The following is a 19,043-nucleotide window of genomic DNA, read 5'->3' as shown; positions in this document are numbered from 1 at the left end:
GCGCCTAGAGAGAGAATATGACCGCTGGCCCGCCCATGGTATTAAAATCGCTCTGGGAGATTTTAATGCGAAGATGGGGAAGGAAGACATTTTTGGTCCAACAGTCGGAAAATTTAGCCTCCACGAGATAACGTCCAGTAATGAGTTGATGCTAATAAATTTCGCCGTGGCAAAAAAGATGGTCATCACGTTGTGATAGATGGAAGGCATTTATTCATCGTGTTTGATGTACGATCGATCCGTGGAGCGAATATATTCGAATCACTACCTTGTTGCAGCAAAGGTTCACACCAGTGTGAACATGGCGAGGAAAGTACGTTCTGACACTGTACGAAAGTTGGACATTAAAAAACTGCAAACACAATAGATGGCAGCGGCATACTCCTCTCGACTGACCCAACTGCTTGATGAAAGCAATCCTTGTTCCGATGATATAATGGCGCAGTGACAAACTATTGCCCACTCATTGGAAAATCCCGCGAAATCCGTACTTGGGTACCGGAAGCCTCCTCCAAGAAACCCATGGTACGACCAAGAGTGTCGAGATGCTACTGAAGCCAAGAATGCCGCATATAGAGTAACCCTGCAATCAGTAACAACGGGAGAAAAGGAGAGAGGAGAAGCGTCTATTCCGCAGAAAGAAAAAGGAATTGGAAAGACGTGAGTGTGAGCGAATTGAGATGTATACGAGTCAGAATGAAGTCCGGAAATTTTACCATAGAATTAAACATCAAACCGATGGCTTTGGTGCAGGCACAACCTCCTGCAGAGACAAAGAAGGAAATCTGGTAACTGGTATAGATAACATGCTGAGGATATGGAAAAAAATTTTACCCAATTGCTAGTGTCCGACGTTGGCCGCAGAACCAATCCCTAATGATGGTATAGAATGTTTACCTCCTAGTCAGAATGAGGTCCAAGTAGCAGTTACGGGTTACCCACGGAACTATTTAAGACCAGAGGCGACACACTGATAAGGCATATGTTTCAGCTTATCTGCGCAATCTGGCTAGAAGAACGCATACCCGATGATTGGAACCTCAGCATACTATGTCCCATACACAAGAAAGGAGACAAGACGGAATGTGCCAACTACAGAGGAATAAGTCTCCTCACCATCGCATACAGATACTCTCGAGCGTACTGTGTGAAAGATTAAAACCTTAAGTCAATGAGATAAATGGGCCCTATCAATGCGGCTTTAGACCTGTTAAATCCACCCTGGACCATATATTTACACTGCGCCAAATCCTGGAAAAGACCGAGAAGAACAAATCAACAGCTACCATCTCTTTGTTGACTACAAAGCCGCTTTCGATACTCCTTTACGTTCAAAGGTATTTCAAGCCATGTTTGCGTTTGGTACCCCTGCAAAATTAATAAGACTCTGACAATTGCTAATACGCGTTACTCAGTAAGAATAGGAAAGAATCTCTCCGAACCATTCAATACCAAACAAGGTGATCCATTTAACATCTTGCTGGAGAAGATTATACGAGATGCAGTTGTGACTAGATATGGCACACTAATCACAAGAGAACACATGCTACTCGCGTATGCCGACAACAGCGACATCATAGGTCGGTTACCGGATGTAGTAACTGCAGCCTTTTAAAGAATCGAAAGAGAGTCAGTGAAAATAGGTCTGGCAATAAATGGAGATAAGACGAAATGGATGATTTCAACTCCCAAAACGCCTTGTATAACCGAGTAAGTAAAGAAAATGGAGAAAGTTGGGAACCACAACTTTGAGATAGTCAGTAACTTTATCTACCTCGGTACGCCATAACCGAAACAAATGGCACCAGTTTTGAGATAAAGCGAAGAATAATACTGGCAAACAGATGCTACTTTGGACTAAGTAAGCAGTTTAGAAACAAAGCCACCACTCGACAGACGAAGATTACACTATACAAGATACTGATACTACCCGTGCTGTTATATGGTTCTGAAGCATAGGAACTTGTGAAAGCAGATGAGGCAGCATTTGAGAGAAAGATTCTTCGTAAAATATATGGACTAGTTTGCGTTAATGGAGAATATAGGCGACGTATGAACCACAAGTTGTATGACGACGATAGCATAGTTACACGCATCAAAATACAACGGCAGCGTTGGCTAGGTCATCTTGTCAGAAGCTCCAGCAAGGAAGTCTTTTAAAGGCAAGCACGGTGGAATACGCAAACCGGGAAGACCAATATCCCGATGGAAAGATCAAGTGGTGGGAGACACCTCGAAACTTGGTGTCAGAGATTTTAGAATGAGCGCAGAAGATCGAGGCGCTTGGAAAGCTATTCTAGGTTCGGCTAGTGGAACAAATGTTCTCTCATAGCCAATTAAAGAAAGAAGAACAATGATAAAATAACAATTTTATTAAAATTTTACCATAAGTAATGAGGGAATGTCCTACTGAATGAAGTCAGCAAGTTGGCGAAAAATATCGCGAAAAGCGAATATAGTACCAGCCTTAATAAATTAATAATTTTTAATCTTCTTCAATTTTTATCTTGATTTTATTTGCTGTTTAAAAATATTCTAAAAGAACTTCAAAATTAAATAAACAATTTTTAGAAAATTTTCCAAACAGGTGAAGTGATGTGTTTTCTTAACGGGCAAAATGGCTGGTTGACAGTTGTGGGTTTTTTAAAACCGGATATAATACCGATTTTTCAAACCGGTGAAATGACCGATTTTTTTAACCAGTGTTTTAAACCAAGAAATGACCGGTTCAAAATTATTGGTCCCTAGGTATGACATGCCCATATAAAAATTGCCGGTAGTATAAATAGTCAGGGGCCCAGTCACTGGTCACTGAAAACTGGAGAAATCTCCAGTTTGGGACCGGTACCGGAAAAGTCCTTCAAGGGAGAGAAGGAGAAACACAAACAAAAAAAATTTGTGAAATGGGGTTGTTTGCGTTGAAAGTAAAGCTGAGTATTCTAATCGGTTTTTCAGGCGGAATGCTTTCAAACTCCATATAAAAAAACTTCGGCGAAAAGCTGGAGGAAAATAGGTGAAAAAGTAGTACTCTGTTTACAATGGTAATGGTATAATGGTTGGTTTCAATGGTTCGTTTTGCCTTTTTGTTGTTTTATTTATTTGCGAAAAAAATAATAAAACCATAAGTGCAGATAAAAACCATCTTTTAGTATGAAAATAAAAACAAGACAACTGTCAAATTCCGCTCGCAGAACAATTAAAGATTTCCGCGACTATTCCGAAAGCAGAATAACCACCTTTTTAAATCCGTCTTGATGTGCTGTGTGGCATTTTTGCAACGCGACGCTCAACGAGCTTAATCTGTTTCGGCCTTAAGGTGGAGTTACATACCTCGCGCAGCACTAACGCGTGCGTGTCAAAAAAATTAAAATAGGTTGGTTGGTTTGTATTGTGTGAGTTACATAACGAATGCACGCACGCATCTGACGAAATAAGATTACCAACTCGCAACTTTAAAAGCGTTTCAAGGCTCAAAACGTATGATTTGAATATGTTTCTATTCAAAATTTGTTCTTCAGTCCGTAAATTAGGGAAATTCTTTTATGTTTCTAATATTAAACCACATTCTTAACAATTTCCATTGAAATTAACTTTGGAAATGGCCTAAACAAGTTGACTTTTAGAAAATCGTGTGAAGCGAAAGGCGTATGGTATGTAACTCAACCCAAAGAACGCATGTGGGCGCATCTGATTGCTTAAACCAGCATAAGTGCTTCGCGTGGTATGTAACTACACCTTTATGCCTAATTACGCGTGCATGTCAGAAAAAATTTAAATGACTTGGTTTGTGTTGTATGAGTTACACAGCAAATGCACGCACGCATCTCACGGAATAAGTTAACCAACTCTCAACTTTGAACGCGTTTCAGGGCGCAAAACCAGGATTCACTACAAAAACATAAAGTGGATAGGCCCCATGAACGTCATTAAGATTGTCGAAATCTGCCTATTTTGAATGTTAACAAATGTCAGTAATTTTTTTTTCTTTTACTGACTGGTTCGTTTTTTGCGACATTTTTTCGTGATTACATTTTTTGGATAACAGATTTTGAAGGAAAAAAACTTGCTGATTTCATTTAGTTACTTATGACTTATGAAAACATCTTCATAAAAGTATTATGTTCTCATTGAGATTTTTGTATTGTTTCAAAAAAGTAACCGGGAAAAATGTGTGTTTTCAACTGTGGAAAACGAATATAGTACCATCCTTAAGCCGAAAGTCAGTAGACTTCGACTTTTCACACGAATAACTGTCAAAACGCACTATAAAAAATGGTGGTGGTGGTACTGAGTTCTATGAGCAAAACAGTGGCGACATGTCGCTGCATCAGGATAAATTTCGCACAATTTTAATTGCAAATGTATTTAAATGCTCACGAAATTGGCCGAATCAACTATGCTTCTATAATTTTTTCTTTGTTGTGTGTTGTTGTTTGACTTTTGTTTGTGTTCTGACAAAGAAAAATGTGGATGAAGTCAGTACTAGAATTTCAGGTTGGTACTTTATTCGGTTTTCGCGGTGAAACTCCATATGAAAAAATAAGCGGAAAATATTGATGAAAAGCCTTCGTTTCGCTATAACTTGTTTTTTCTTCCAGGGAAAATTTACATTTTACGACGCCCAAGAAGAGCACAATCACAGTCGCTGCGCAACAAGTCGTTTTCTTAGGTAAAATAATGACATCGGAATACTGTCAAATCATGTCCATATAAAAAAAACCGTTGGTTTATAGTGAGGAAAATGGCAAAAATAAATGATAGTGGCAGCGCTTGAAACCGTTGTCGGCATCATTTTTGTTTGTTTTACTGGTTTCAATTGTTCGTTTTGTCTTTTTGTTATTTTATTTATTTGCGAAAAAAAACTATAAGTCCATAAGTGCAGATAAAAAACTTATTTTGGTATGAAAATAAAAACATGATTGCTGTCAAACAAGTTATAGCGAAACGAACACTTTTAATCAAATTTCCACTTATTTTTTTATATGGAGTTTCACCGCGAAATCCTAATTTAGTGCCAACCTTTAGTTACAGAATTGCGGTACAGATTTCTAGTCGTTGATTGTGGTTGTCATTTGTTTGAGAGAGTGCAGGATTCACTGAATAAGGTTAAGCCAAGCGATAAGCCGACATGCAGTTTTTTTTAATTTTTGGCAGTTCTTGGCATTGAGGATGACTTCTTGTGTTTTTTCTTACATTCATTCTTTGTTTACGTTTTCTCCTATATGATGATATTTTCAATCGGCAGATTTGACATCCTTAATGATGTTCATGGGGTCTATCCACTTTATGTTTTCGCAAGCGACCTAAACTTCTATTGTTGAATGCTGGAGGGAGTGAGAATTTATCCATAAGAATCAATTGTCTGTGACTGCTACTGAGGCCTCGCTAAAGGGCCGCACTTAATCGTTATGACCACCCGGTAGTGGGTAATGGTTATTATTTGTCATATTTAAGCAATGATGCCATATGTGGGAAATACATTTGACAGGAATATAGTTTCTTGTTTGGATATGTAAATTTCAATTTTCAGCACTCCAACGCATCATAATTTTCTTGAAATACGTGGTTATATTTCCTGCACTCGTAACCATATATTTTATCACAATGGACTCAAAATTGTCTAAGAGAGTCTGTACAGGGCTGCCACTCTTATCTACCTAACCGTATATATTGGTTTTAATTGCTTGCAGGGAAAATCGAAATGGGACTAGAGAAATTGTAATCGTAAACTGCTGGCATCACTGTTTCAATATTACAACAATAACAACAATTACAATTTTATGAGCACCATTCACCATTCAAGATTGACAGAATTCCATTGAAAATAATTAAAAAATTGCGAAAGTGGGCTGGTGTGTCGCCTTTACAAAGACAATAACATAAAAACTCGTTTAAAAGCGAAAGAATGGCCATAAATATAGAAAAAAATCGGCCGCAAATTGTAGGAGCATGGAAAGATGTTTTGGATGACAAATCGCCGACAGACTGGTAAGATGCCAAAAAAAAAAGTAAATTTGCATATCAATAAAGATCTTTTGTTTGCCTTTTAGGGCCTTATTTGGCTACGAAGGACAAAGTAATGACTTAAAGTTGGTTAGTAGTGGTGATGGAGGCATAACAGAGCTATGCGAAGACTTGAACAGTGGTAAGATCATGTATGCCTTCGTTCGTATTGAAGATCCCAAAACGGGATTAAAAAAGTTCCTCTTGGTGAATTGGCAGGTGAGTTAGGCAAACGAGGGGTAATTTAGGGAAACTAACACCAAATGCCTATAATTTTGTATATTTTTCCTTCCTAACGGAAGTCGATTATCAGGTGACATCACGCATTGCCTGGTTGTTGCTTGTTTCCGAAATTCTCGTACATTGTTTCCAAAAAGCCACAATAAAATGTAACGAACTTATCTTCGAAATGTTCAATGACAAACGTAAATAGAATTAACAAGCGCACGGTCATATCTTGCTTTCAGTGCAGGAGTTGTTTTTTTTCGAATTTTCTGTTATCTATCTAAATGCGTTGCTGGCCCATACAACTTAGCTCAATGAATTTTTTTTTGGCAATTTTGAAGAATGGGAGCAGCTTGTTGCTGAGATTGTATTCCCATATTACCAATTACCATATAGAAGATAATTAGTTTTATTTTCGCTTTTTTGGAATACAGAGCAACCTTGATGGGCACGATACAGAGTGATGGGCTTGAAGTTTTATTGTATTGCAGATGTACCATATACTTTTCTTTGTATAGGAATCTTGTACAAAATCTTAACTGGTCTGATGTTAGTCCTCTGAAATGTTTTCTTCTATCTAAATTGCATCCAAATTTACATAAACTTTTTTTTTTAGGGAGAAGGTGCTCCCGTTTTACGCAAAGGTACTTGCGCTAACCACATACGTGATGTGGAAAAAATTCTTTCCGGGGCTCATTTGACTATAAGTGCCCGTAATGAAGATGACATTGACTTGGAACGTTTGTTGAAGAAGCTAAGTACGGTTAGTTCGGCATACAGCTTTAAAGAACCCCGCATTGTTCAAGAAGAGCAGAAAACTCCCATAGGAACAAACTATACCAGGGTAATTCCCACCAAAGAACTAAATCCCTCTGTTATTGGTTGTTTTTGGAAAAAAGAGGAGGAGGAAGAGAAAACACGTCTTATGGCTGAAAAAGAACAAAGAAAATTGGAGCAGGCAAAATTGGAGAAGGAACAAAGATCGCGTGAGGAAAAGGAACATCTGGAAAGAGAGAAAAAATTACAAATGACCAATAAATTACAATCGGCCCATGTGCCCATTAAGACGTAAGTGCCAGAATAGAATACACAAACCATGCATTAAACTTTCCTTTTTTATTGTTTTTTTTTACAGTTCTCCCCAACCTCTTAGTCCCGAGAAAACGATACCGAGTAGTTCGGCCTTAACAGAAGCCGAACGCATGCGACAGCAACGCAGCCAGGAAGCAAAAGAATTAATTGGCTCCAGAGTGGGAGCAGCCAAGGCCATGTTTACAAAGCATACAAGTGAAGGTCAATTACAAAGCAAGTAAGTGAAAAAAATGCAAATTTTTCCACAACCATATTAACATGAAGAAGTGGTGGGGGGGGGGTAATTTTTTTTTAAATTAATTATTTCTGTCCGACGGGTAACCCAAATCGAAATCCATGGGTCATAGTTCAAAACTTCGGCCCCAAGGGAATTGAAAGTTTAGGTTACGCGCAACTATGAACATACACCTAAGCCAGTAATCGGCTTGTTGTGTGCCATGGTTGTCGCCATGATGCGACAAATATGAGTATTAGTTATGGGCACTGGTAGGCCACGTAACTATGAACATACACCTAAGCCAGTAATCGGCTTGTTGTGTGCCGTGGCTTGAACGACAAATCTGAGTATTAGCTATAGGCACTGTTGGCTCAAATTGAAAACTACTTGACTGTGTTTTTTTGATTTGCCCCGGAAAAAGGGGTTTATTGATCGTTAAATCATTATGTCGCATCTCATATTACTTAATTCCGTGGTTAGCTCAACGATAATGTGTCTCTTTTGTAAAGGCACACGCGAACGGAACTACTAATCACTACTTCTTCGATGGATTTATTCATCGGCAAGGGCTGCTGCCTCACTGCTTATAGAGTATTCAGTATAAACATATTTACGTTCCAGTCTAATGTACGTTTTCTCCCTCACCTTATTCTTATTTTCTTATTATCCATAAGAACAAGTGGTAAACACTCTCACTCGTATTTAAATGTTTATCTGCTTGCTGTTTGCATCTCTTTAATGTAACATACTGTCACACACATACATACATATCCATGTACATACGTTGTTATACATTTCTAGTTCTAAGCTTTGTTTTGTTATAAATAAAGATCACTCTGTATTTGGATTTTAATTGCAACGCATCTCATCTCTGCCGTGTCAATACATTACATATTTGGCGACGAGGATAAAAAAAATTTTTTTTTTTTTTGAACTTAAATAAGTCATTTTATATAAAAAAAAAAGTGATAAACAGAGCAAAAAAATAAATGCCGCCTAAGATGGAAGGAGAAGGAAACCAAAGTTTTGCAGCCAGTCAAATTGCAGTGTTCCAGACTTCTAATGTGCCAGAATTTAACCCAAGTGTAGAGGCGTGGAATGTATGGAAAGAGCGTCTGGACATACATTTTTGTGAAATAAGCTGCACGGACGACAATGTGAAAAAGTCGATTTTATTAAAATCAATTGGTGCCGTGGCTTATAAAATGTTGCATAGTTTATGCAGTCCAGTGTCCCCTGTGTCAAAAAAATATGAGGAGTTGTGCGAGATATTGGATACGCAGTACACCCCACCTACGATAGTGTTCAGCGAAAGAAAAAAGTTTCATGTCTCAACAAAAAGTGATAGTGAAACGGTTGCTGAGTGGTATGCCAGAGTTAAGACATTGGCGCTTAATTGTAAATTTGGTGCAAACTTGGATGCTTTTGTTTTAAATCAGTTTGTGATGGGCTTGCCACATTTCATCTTCGAACGACTGTGTGAAGAGGACGAAAGTCTAACGGTGCAAGTGGCGTTGAAAAAAGCGATGATCATGGAGACGAAAAGCATAGCAAAAGAGGCAGAGAGGGAGCAAAGTTCTGTGAACTTGGTGCAAAAGCAAAGACTCTCCAACAAGTATAACGGCAGTGGCGGTGGTGGCAGAGGTTATGGCAGCAGCGGTAACAGAGGCAGTAACAGCAACAGAGGCAGTGGTAACAGCAGTAACAGAGGCAATGGTTATAACAACAACAGAGGCAATGGCTATGAAAATAACAGAAGCGGCAGTCGCGATAACAGAATGGAAGTTGAAAAAAAGGCAGCTTGTTCTCATTGCGGTTGGCGCAACCACAGCTCTCAAGCTTGTAAATACAAGGAGAGCAAATGTCATTCGTGTGGAAGAAATGGACATCTGGCTTCTGTGTGTCATAATAAAAAGAGAAGTGTGAATTATGTATCTAATGATATTGATAACAATGGTGATGATTATGATAATGATGATTTATTTAATTATTCAATTTTCAGTGTGGCTGAGCGCAAATCTAGTGATGTGTATTCTCTTCAGGTTGTAATTGATGGAGTTGAGCTTAATGCTGTGTGTGATACGGGTGCTCCGTGTACGTTGATGCCTGCTTGTTTTTATAAGGAGAACAACATTAAGAAAACACTTCGCCCATGCAATATACCATATGTAGACTACAATGGTGACAAGTTGAAGCTGGTAGGCGAATACGATGCGTCGGTGACTTTTCAAGGTAAAAGTAAATCAGTTGTTGTTGTTGTTGTAAATTCATCAAATCCACCCCTGCTTGGTCGTTCGTTTTTACGATCGTTTAATTTTGAGCTGTTGCAAGTTAACAATATTGGTTCAATGGATTCTAATGCAACGATTATTGAACAAATTAAAAATGAATTTTCTGAGGTTTTTCAAGACAAGTTGGGAGAATACAATGTGAGCAAAATTTCTTTAAAAATTGCTGAGGATGCAGCTCCTGTTTTTTGTAAACCAAGACCTTTACCATTGGCATGGAAAGGCAAGATAGAGAAGAAGTTAAGAGACTTAATAAGTTCTGGTGTTTTGGAGCCGGTTGATAATTCCGATTGGGGAACTCCTTTAGTTCCAATTTTAAAGCCAAACGGCGATTTGAGGATATGCGGTGACTACAAGGTCACATTAAACAAATTTTTATTGGATTTTAAATATCCCTTACCCAGAATCGATGAGATTTTCGCATCGTTGGAGGGTGGTGAAGTTTTCACGAAGCTTGATTTATCCAATGCTTACAATCAGCTTGTTTTGGATGAAGAGTCTCAATTTTTATGCGCATGGAGTACGCATATTGGTACTTTGAAGGTGAAGAGACTACCATTTGGTGTCAAAACGGCTGCGGCCATTTTTCAAAAAACAATGGAAAATCTTTTAAGAGATATTCCCTATGTTGTTGTTTACCAGGATGACATAACCATCACTGGCAAAAATATGCAAGAGCATATCAGGACTTTGAAGCGTGTACTTCAAAAACTACAGTCTTCAGGATTGAAGCTCAATTTAAACAAATCAGTATTTTTTCAATCTGAAATTTCCTATTTGGGATTTAACATCGACAAACATGGATTAAGAAAGAACAATGACCGGATTTCATCAATAATCTCGTGTCCTATTCCAAAGAATATTTCTGAATTACGAGCTTTTGTGGGCATGGCAAATTATTATTCGAAATTTATTAATGATTTTGCAAAAATCATGTCTCCACTATATAATTTATTAAGCAAAGATGTAGCCTTCGATTGGTCAGACAAATGTCATAAGTCGTTTGAGGATATAAAGAAGTCTGTTACTTCAGACCAAATCTTGGTTCATTTTAATCCTGACTTGCCAATCATATTAACTACTGATGCTTCAAATAATGCGGTAGCTGGAATTTTATCACACAGGTTCTCTGAAACAACAAAACCGATAGCATTTGTATCCCGAGCTTTGACGAAAAGCGAGAAGAATTACAGCACTCTTGAGAAAGAAGCCCTAGCCATTGTGTTTAGTGTTACTAAACTAAGGCAATATTTGCTTGGAAACAAATTAATTTTAAGAACGGATCATCGCCCATTATTGGCCATTTTTGGTAGCGACAAGGGTTTGCCTCTCATGGCTTCAGCAAGAATGCAACGATGGGCATTAATTCTTTCTGGATTTAATTATACCATAGAATATGTGAAAGGAATTAAGAATGAAGCAGATAGCATTTCAAGGATGCCTCAAAAAGAATTTCAATCTGATAATGTTGAAAATTCTTACATAAATTTTATTGAAGCCAATGAAGCAGGTTTTAAAATCGATTTTAAAGATATTTCTCGTGAAACGAGACGAGACCCGATTTTGTCAAGAGTTGTGGACTGTATCTCCAACGGCACACTCAATAATATTGCTGGTGCCAATTTCACACCATTTCGGGAAAAGTATACCCAACTAACCGTTGAATATGGTTGTATTTTATGGGGTTATCGAACAATAATACCTGATAAATTAAAAGAAAAAGTTCTAAATGAACTTCATCGTTCTCATTTGGGGATTGTCAAAACCAAAGCCCTTGCAAGGTCATACATATGGTGGCCAGGCCTTGACAAAGACATTGAGAACTTAATTAAGAACTGTCTACCGTGCCAAAAACTACAATCCAGTCCTGAGAAAAGCAGTTTAATACCATGGGTGCCAAATGATTCGGTATGGAGCCGAATACATATTGATTTTGCTGGTCCGATAAGAAATTTTTACTTTTTAATCGTCATCGATTCATTTTCAAAATTTGTTGAAGTTTTCAAGACTAAAGATATGACGACAGCATTCACCGTCTCAAGGTTAAGAGAACTGTTTTCACGTTATGGTATTGTCGACACACTTGTAAGTGACAATGGCACACAATTCACTTCACATGATTTTGAAACTTTTTTGTCCTTGAATGGAATTAAACACATCTTAACTGCACCTGGACATCCATCAACTAATGGCCAAGCTGAGAACTTCGTTAAAACGTTTAAAAAATCCATATATGCTAACTTGGAGCAAAATAAAGATGCCAATTTAGACCAAATTTTATACCGATTTTTAATGGACTATCGCAACATGACCCATTGTAGCACTGGTGAATGTCCAGCAAAGATTTTCTTTGGCAGAAAACTAAAAACCCGGTTTAGTCTTTTAAAACCACCAACGACTACGGAAAAGATAATAAATGCACAAGAAAACAACGTTCGAAACCACAAAGGTAATCGAAATATTCAATTTACAGAAGGTCAGAAGGTAATGGTACGTGATTACCGTAATCCTAACAAATCCAGTTGGGCACAAGCAAAGATAAAACAACAACTTGGACCTCAATCGTATTCGTGCATTTTATCACACAACAACTATATCATTAAACGCCATCTAGATCAGATAAGAGGTCAACAACAAAAACAACAACAAATCGTCGATTTGCAAGCACCTACAACAAATACCTTGTCTTCAGATGGTCCACAGCAGATGCAAACGACTGAAGATATTTCACACACTAGAAGAGAACTCAGACCACGAGAGGGAGGAAGAGTAGTAAGAAAACCGGATTCAGGTACAAACAGCAATTTAGATACCAATTGATAATATACAATTTTGTCTACTCAATTCATTATTACTTTATAATTTCATTGATATTGTTTGTATTTGATTGATATGTTATTAACAACTTTAGGGGGAGCATATAGAGTATTCAGTATAAACATATTTACGTTCCAGTCTAATGTACGTTTTCTCCCTCACCTTATTCTTATTTTCTTATTATCCATAAGAACAAGTGGTAAACACTCTCACTCGTATTTAAATGTTTATCTGCTTGCTGTTTGCATCTCTTTAATGTAACATACTGTCACACACATACATACATATCCATGTACATACGTTGTTATACATTTCTAGTTCTAAGCTTTGTTTTGTTATAAATAAAGATCACTCTGTATTTGGATTTTAATTGCAACGCATCTCATCTCTGCCGTGTCAATACATTACACTGCTACAACAACTAATACTTCTTTGTTGTGAAGCAACCTTAATCGTTTACCACTTCACGTAATCCCATGGCAGCCGGTTGTACGTACCGTATTGACCCGTTGAGATCCTTCATCGGCAGACGAACCGGAAAGGAACTCTAATTGGCAAGAGTGGCATCGGTGGCCCAAGAGATTTTCTACTGCTGTTTGCTGTTTTTGTAGCCATATTGGCATGTGGAGGGCCCATGGGACCGATCGCTCTGGGAACGTTGTGGCGCCTTTAAATAACCAATGACCATCATTTCAGTCGTACAGACTGGAACGAGCTTGCTCGCCTATAAGAGCTTTATGAGGATCGCTACCTTCACGTGCAAATGTGGCTACAACTACAACAATAACAATAACAACTCAGTGAGCGGCCGGGTGGCATCGGCTCTTGCTTAAATACTGAGTGCCTACGATGCTCGATACGCCATCATGTTCCAGCGGCGATCGGTCTTTTGGACCAGAACGAGCTTGCTCGCCTATAAGAGCTGGACAAGGGTCACCACCAACACATGCAAGTGTGGCTGAAACAACAATAACATCAGTATCCCGAAACGGTATAGCCATGAGCACCACTGATCTCTGAGCTCCGATTTGTGTGTTAATCATCGTCATCACGAGAAGATCAGCTGAGAGCTAACGCACGCAACCACAGTTGCGGACACTCAGTGATATCGAGTGGAGAGTTTCTTAGATACTGAGTACTTATGTTGCCCGATATGACAAGGCGAGTTATTGGTGCCTTTAAATAACGAATGGTGCCGTTATATGGCGGGATACCATCAGTCAAATCCGAGGTGTAGTTGCAGCATCTCTGATTTTGGTGAACAATAATCTATTCATCATTCTGCGGCTTATGCCAAGTCCATGGGCCATTGCTCATACAGATACAATAAACAAACATGGAAACCCATGAATATTCCATTAAGGTACAGCCGCAAACTTCTCAAATATCAATGAGTGCCTTCCGATTCTTCAAATTGCAGCTCAAGGGGGTTAAGGGGTCTCCTTTTTAAAGCCGAGTCCGAATGGCGTGCGGCAATGCGACACCTCTTTTGGGAGAAGTTGCCAGCATTAGGAGGATATAACCACCTCTGAACATTTTTCTGATGTTCTCCCCAGGATTCAAACCCAAGCGTTCAGCGCTACGGTGGCCAAGATAGCCCATATAAATAGCTTGCTTGAAAAATCATAAGCAACAACCTTCATTTACCCTCACCTCAAAATACCTGGGAAATCCATTGATAAGCAAGAGCTTCAAAATAGACCATAAATCTAAAAATCACATCACAATCTGCCCAATCGAACCCTCTGCTAGTGGATGAGTTGATTAATCCGTCCTGCAAATGGTTTTAGGCCAAAAACAAAAACAGGAATCTTTATATATGAACTATAGCCTTGTTGTTGTGGTAGTCACATTTTCATATGGAGGTGGCCATCCTCGCCAAGCTACTTTATGTGGGCAAGCTCGCTTCGGTTCAAAGGTACGACTGGCGAGGGAACAAGGCGGCCATTAGTTATTTAAAGACGCCAATAACTCGCCTTCTCATATGGATCATAATAGGCACTCAGTATATATACAAGAGCCGGTGCCGCCCGGCCCTTCACTGAGGCTCTCCGCTCGATACCGCTGATTGTCCGCGACTGCGTATGGTGCATTCCACTATCCGCAACCAATGAACGCGCCCGGTAGCTCGCAGTTAAGCTTCTCGTGACAGCTATGAACACCACACAGTTCGGACCTCAATGTTCCAGTCTGTGTGATGCTCACAGCTATTGCGTGCCGGGAACTATAACCTTGATGGTTTGAAGTTTTTGCTAATCGAATGGCGCGATTAGTTTAACCCAGATTATTTATTTTTTGGTTTTTTATTATTTTTTTTCAGATTAAGTACGGCACCCCCAGCTAAACCAGCTCGCAACTCTATAGCTCAACGCATAAATGCCTTTAATCAACCACAGGCTCAAAACGAGGTCATTTCTACTCCTCAACCATTGCCAGGCAAAATAAATTTACCTAAGCAACAGCCCATGACTGAAGCTACAGTTGTCGCCAAGACTCCCGTCACAATGGACATACCCGTGATAAAAACGGAAATGGTGGAAAACATTGCATTGGAACCAGTGAAACCAGAAATAACTGCAATAGCCAATAATGAGGAAGACAATCTAAATATTGATGATTATCCTCTAGAACCTGATACGGAACAATATTCAACCATCAAAAGATCACCACACAGCAAATCCAATTCACTGCAATCGCCCGATGACACATCATCCTCCAACAATACAGACACTGCTTTATATCAGGACGATGAAGAAGAGGTTGTGCGCACTAAAGTTTCTGTTACTGTGCAGCAATCGCAATCACAAGCTCCGGCTGCTAATAAAAATGGCTACATGGAGAGAAATGAAAGTAAGTGACAGTAAGTAATCAAATAACGAGCAAGTCTATAAACAGAAAATTGTATTGCAGTTAACGATTTGGTTAATGAGGATGACTTTATATGCCAAGATACTTTGGGCGATTTGGGTTTGAGAGCACGTGCCCTGTATGATTACCAAGCAGGTGTGTATTAAACAAACGTTTTTTTCATTTAATTTTTTTTCAAATTGTTTTGTCTTCTGATATGCTTTTAGCTGATGAAACTGAGATTACTTTTGACCCCGGCGATGTCATTACACATATTGACCAGATCGATGAGGGTTGGTGGCAAGGTCTTGGACCGGATGGCACATATGGACTTTTTCCGGCAAACTATGTCGAAATTATAGACTAAGCTATAGGGAATTTACTCAACTTTTTACATAAGAGCAAAACAAACAAACAAAAACCATATACACACCCACTTATCTATATATATAGAGAGAGAAAAAAAACCCCAAAACTGAGACACTGAAATTCCGAAATTCCGAAATTCACACCTCATACATACATGCACTTCGCAACTGAGAGATAATAAGCGAGCAATAACTAGCAATCACATTTTCTTGGCAATAACTCAAAAAGTATTCACAAAGTATTTAAAGCGTTAGCTTATCCTATATAATAACGGACTGTTAACAACAACAACAACAACAAAACTAAATTACTCAGACTTTTACTTTTATCATCATCACCACCATAAGGAGACTTGTAAGGCCATTTCCTTTTGCAGCTAAACCAACAAAAATCATTCAAACACACTCACTCACATTCGGTGCCAAGTCAAGTCTTCCAAAAAAATTGTTTTCCTTTCGATGCATATGTTATTCTTATTACACATATATAGATATATATATATATATGGAAAATCATATCACAAATGTTATGTTCAAGTTTTCTTACCTTTGCGTTACCCAGTTGGGTTACGTTGAAGGCTTTTAGTGGCGAGTCGTCCTTACTTATTATTACCATTGCGTCCTGTTGACTTCCTTTTATATAATTTTTTTGTTAACTTGATTCTATCAAAAATTATGTAGAAGAACGCTAAGCGTTACATTTACTTATATAGGCATTTATATTTTTGTGTCTTTGTTTTTTGTTTTATAAAAGTTATTAACATGCATACAGATATATTTTTAGTGCAGCGGACAAATTTCCAAAAGCAACTAATTTTCAAAATCACATACTAACATACCGACATTCAATCAAGTATTATGGGAAATCTTTTACACACTTACGTACGTACGTATGATTATTATTATACACACACACACACACACACAGAGAGAGAGAGAGAGAGAGAGAGATAGAGAGAGAGACACAGACACACACACACACACACACACACACACACACACAGAGAGAGAGAAAGACCCAGACACACACACACACACACACACACACACACACACACATCTAAAAACATCACAAAGAACTTTCGCTCCCCCTTTATATACTTACACTCCTTAATCCCAACATTAACACCATTCTATATACATACACATATATATTTAACATTGAAAAAAAAAGTCGTTTTTGCATCAATTCAAATAATTATAATAATAATGTTAAGTTCACACAAAATCAGTCATCACACACCGTGTACACACAGGCACAACAATAATGTAATGTGCAATTTTTTCCTTCAATAAAAATGTCATTAACTATCTAATTGAGAAGGTGTCTCCTTCACCAACTAAGCAAGTTGACAATTTTTTTTTATACCCTCCACCACAGGAATGGGGGGTATACTAACTTCGTCATTCCGTTTGTAATACCTCGAGATATGCGTCTAAGACCCTATAAAGTATATTCATTCTTGATCGTCAGCCATGTCCGTCCGTCTGTCTGTCGAAAGCACGCTTACTTTCGAAGGTGTAAAGCTAGGCGCTTGAAATTTTGCACAAATACTTGTTATTAGTTTATGTCGGTTGAGTTTGGAAATGGGCCAAATCTGTACATATTTTGAAACCGATCTTGGGTCTTGAGCTTCTAATGGGCGCAATTTTTATCCGATTTGGCTGAAATTTTGCACGTGGTGTTTTGGTATCACTTCCAACAACTGTGTCAGGTATAGTCTAAATCGGTTGATAACCTGATATAGCTGCCATATAAATCGACCCCGGGTCTTGACTTCTAGAGCTTCTAGAGGGCGCAATTCTTATCAGATTGTGCTGAAATTTTGCATCAAGTATTCTGGTATGACTCCCAACAACTGTGCCAAGTATAGTCTAAATTAGCCCATAACCTGATATACCCGCCATATAAATCGATCTCCCAATTGGACTTCTTGAGCTTCCAGAGGGCGCAATTCCTATTCGTTTTGGCTGAAATTTTGTATGACGTATTGCGTTATGACTTCCAAACAGCTGTGCTAAGTATGGGTTCAAAATCGATTCATAACCTGATATAATTCATAACCAAAAAGTAATTGCGGATTTTTTAAAAGAATTTAAATGCATTTTTAATAAAACTTAGAATGAACTTTAATCAAATATACTTTTTTTACACTTTTTTTCTAAAGCACGCTAAAAGTAACAGCTGATAACTGACAGAAGAAAGAATGCAATTACAGAGTTACAAGCTGTGAAAAAATTTGTCAACGCTTACTATATGAAAAATCCGCAATTACTTTGCTGCCATATATCCGATCTTGGGTCTTGACTTTTTGAACTTCTAGAGGGCGCAAGTCTTTTCCGATTTGGCTGAAATTTCGCATAAAGTGTTTTATTTTGACTACCAACAATCTTGCCAAGTATGGTCTAAATATGTCCATATCATGATATGGCTGCTATATAAACCGATCTCCCGATTAGACTTCTTGGTTTCTAGAGGGCGCAATTCTTATCCAATATGGTTGAAATTTTGCATATGTCGTTCTGATATGACTTCCAATAACTGTTCCAAATACGGTTCAAATGGGTTTATAACCTGTTATAGCTGCCATATAAACCCATCTCCCAATTTGACTCTATGAGTCTCTAGAGGGCGCAATTATTACTCGATTTCTATTTGAAAAAGTCATTCAAAGAACTTGACAAATGCGATCCATGGTGGTGGGTATATAAGATTCAGCTCGGCCGAACTTACCACGCTTTTACTCGTTTTTGTTTGTTTCTCTTTCGAGACGACCTTAATGATCGAAGAGTTTCTTTGCAAATGCAAAAAGGAAAGCCAGAGATCACAACTTCAGTTTATTATTATCCAGCTAATAATTGTTTAAATTTTAATTATTTTTTCTTTGCTTTTTTTTCGTAGGATGAATTCGCGTTACTATCATGAAGATATCAAAGGAGAATTGCTTCACATTTCAGTTGACCATAGGAGAATTCGAAATTTTCCATAAACTGTAAAAAACTGTAAAGTCCGAAGTAAAGAGTGAACACGGGAATTATTCGAAAATAATTAAGAAAGAAAAAAGAATTGGTTTTGACTCGACCATAGAGGAACACAAAAATTTCCACCCGGCACGGGATAGCTGGTAGCACCACACAGGCCGGAACATTGAACTCCGATCTGTGTGATGTTCATTGCTGTCACGA

The 19,043-nt window shown here is 38.3% G+C and overlaps 1 protein-coding gene across 1 annotated transcript; it reads left to right on the top strand.

Annotated features, from left to right (window-relative positions):
• Positions 1-5,754: 5,754 nt before the first annotated feature.
• On the top strand, positions 5,755-16,826 carry LOC106089619 (drebrin-like protein). The gene is made up of 7 exons (XM_013255526.2): positions 5,755-5,988; positions 6,051-6,222; positions 6,845-7,296; positions 7,364-7,537; positions 14,963-15,492; positions 15,553-15,645; positions 15,717-16,826. Exons 1-7 carry the CDS (start codon positions 5,906-5,908, stop codon positions 15,854-15,856), a joined length of 1,644 nt encoding a protein of 547 aa, XP_013110980.1. The 5' UTR covers positions 5,755-5,905; the 3' UTR covers positions 15,857-16,826.
• The last annotated feature ends 2,217 nt before the right edge of the window (positions 16,827-19,043 follow it).

This window comes from Stomoxys calcitrans, chromosome 1 (assembly GCF_963082655.1).
Source record: "Stomoxys calcitrans chromosome 1, idStoCalc2.1, whole genome shotgun sequence".
In the NCBI taxonomy this organism is placed as follows: Eukaryota; Metazoa; Arthropoda; class Insecta; order Diptera; family Muscidae; genus Stomoxys; species Stomoxys calcitrans.
The sequence above is the reverse complement of the archived record's forward strand: the minus strand, read 5'-3'. Positions and strand labels throughout refer to the sequence as shown.

Excerpts from the sequence above, each read along its gene's own strand:
- LOC106089619 (XM_013255526.2), top strand. The coding sequence starts at position 5,906 with ATGGCCATAAATATAGAAAAAAATCGGCCGCAAATTGTAGGAGCATGG. Across the intron at positions 6,223-6,844 it reads TCCTCTTGGTGAATTGGCAG|GGAGAAGGTGCTCCCGTTTT; the intron begins GTGAGTTAGGCA and ends TTTTTTTTTTAG. Across the intron at positions 15,646-15,716 it reads CCTGTATGATTACCAAGCAG|CTGATGAAACTGAGATTACT; the intron begins GTGTGTATTAAA and ends ATATGCTTTTAG.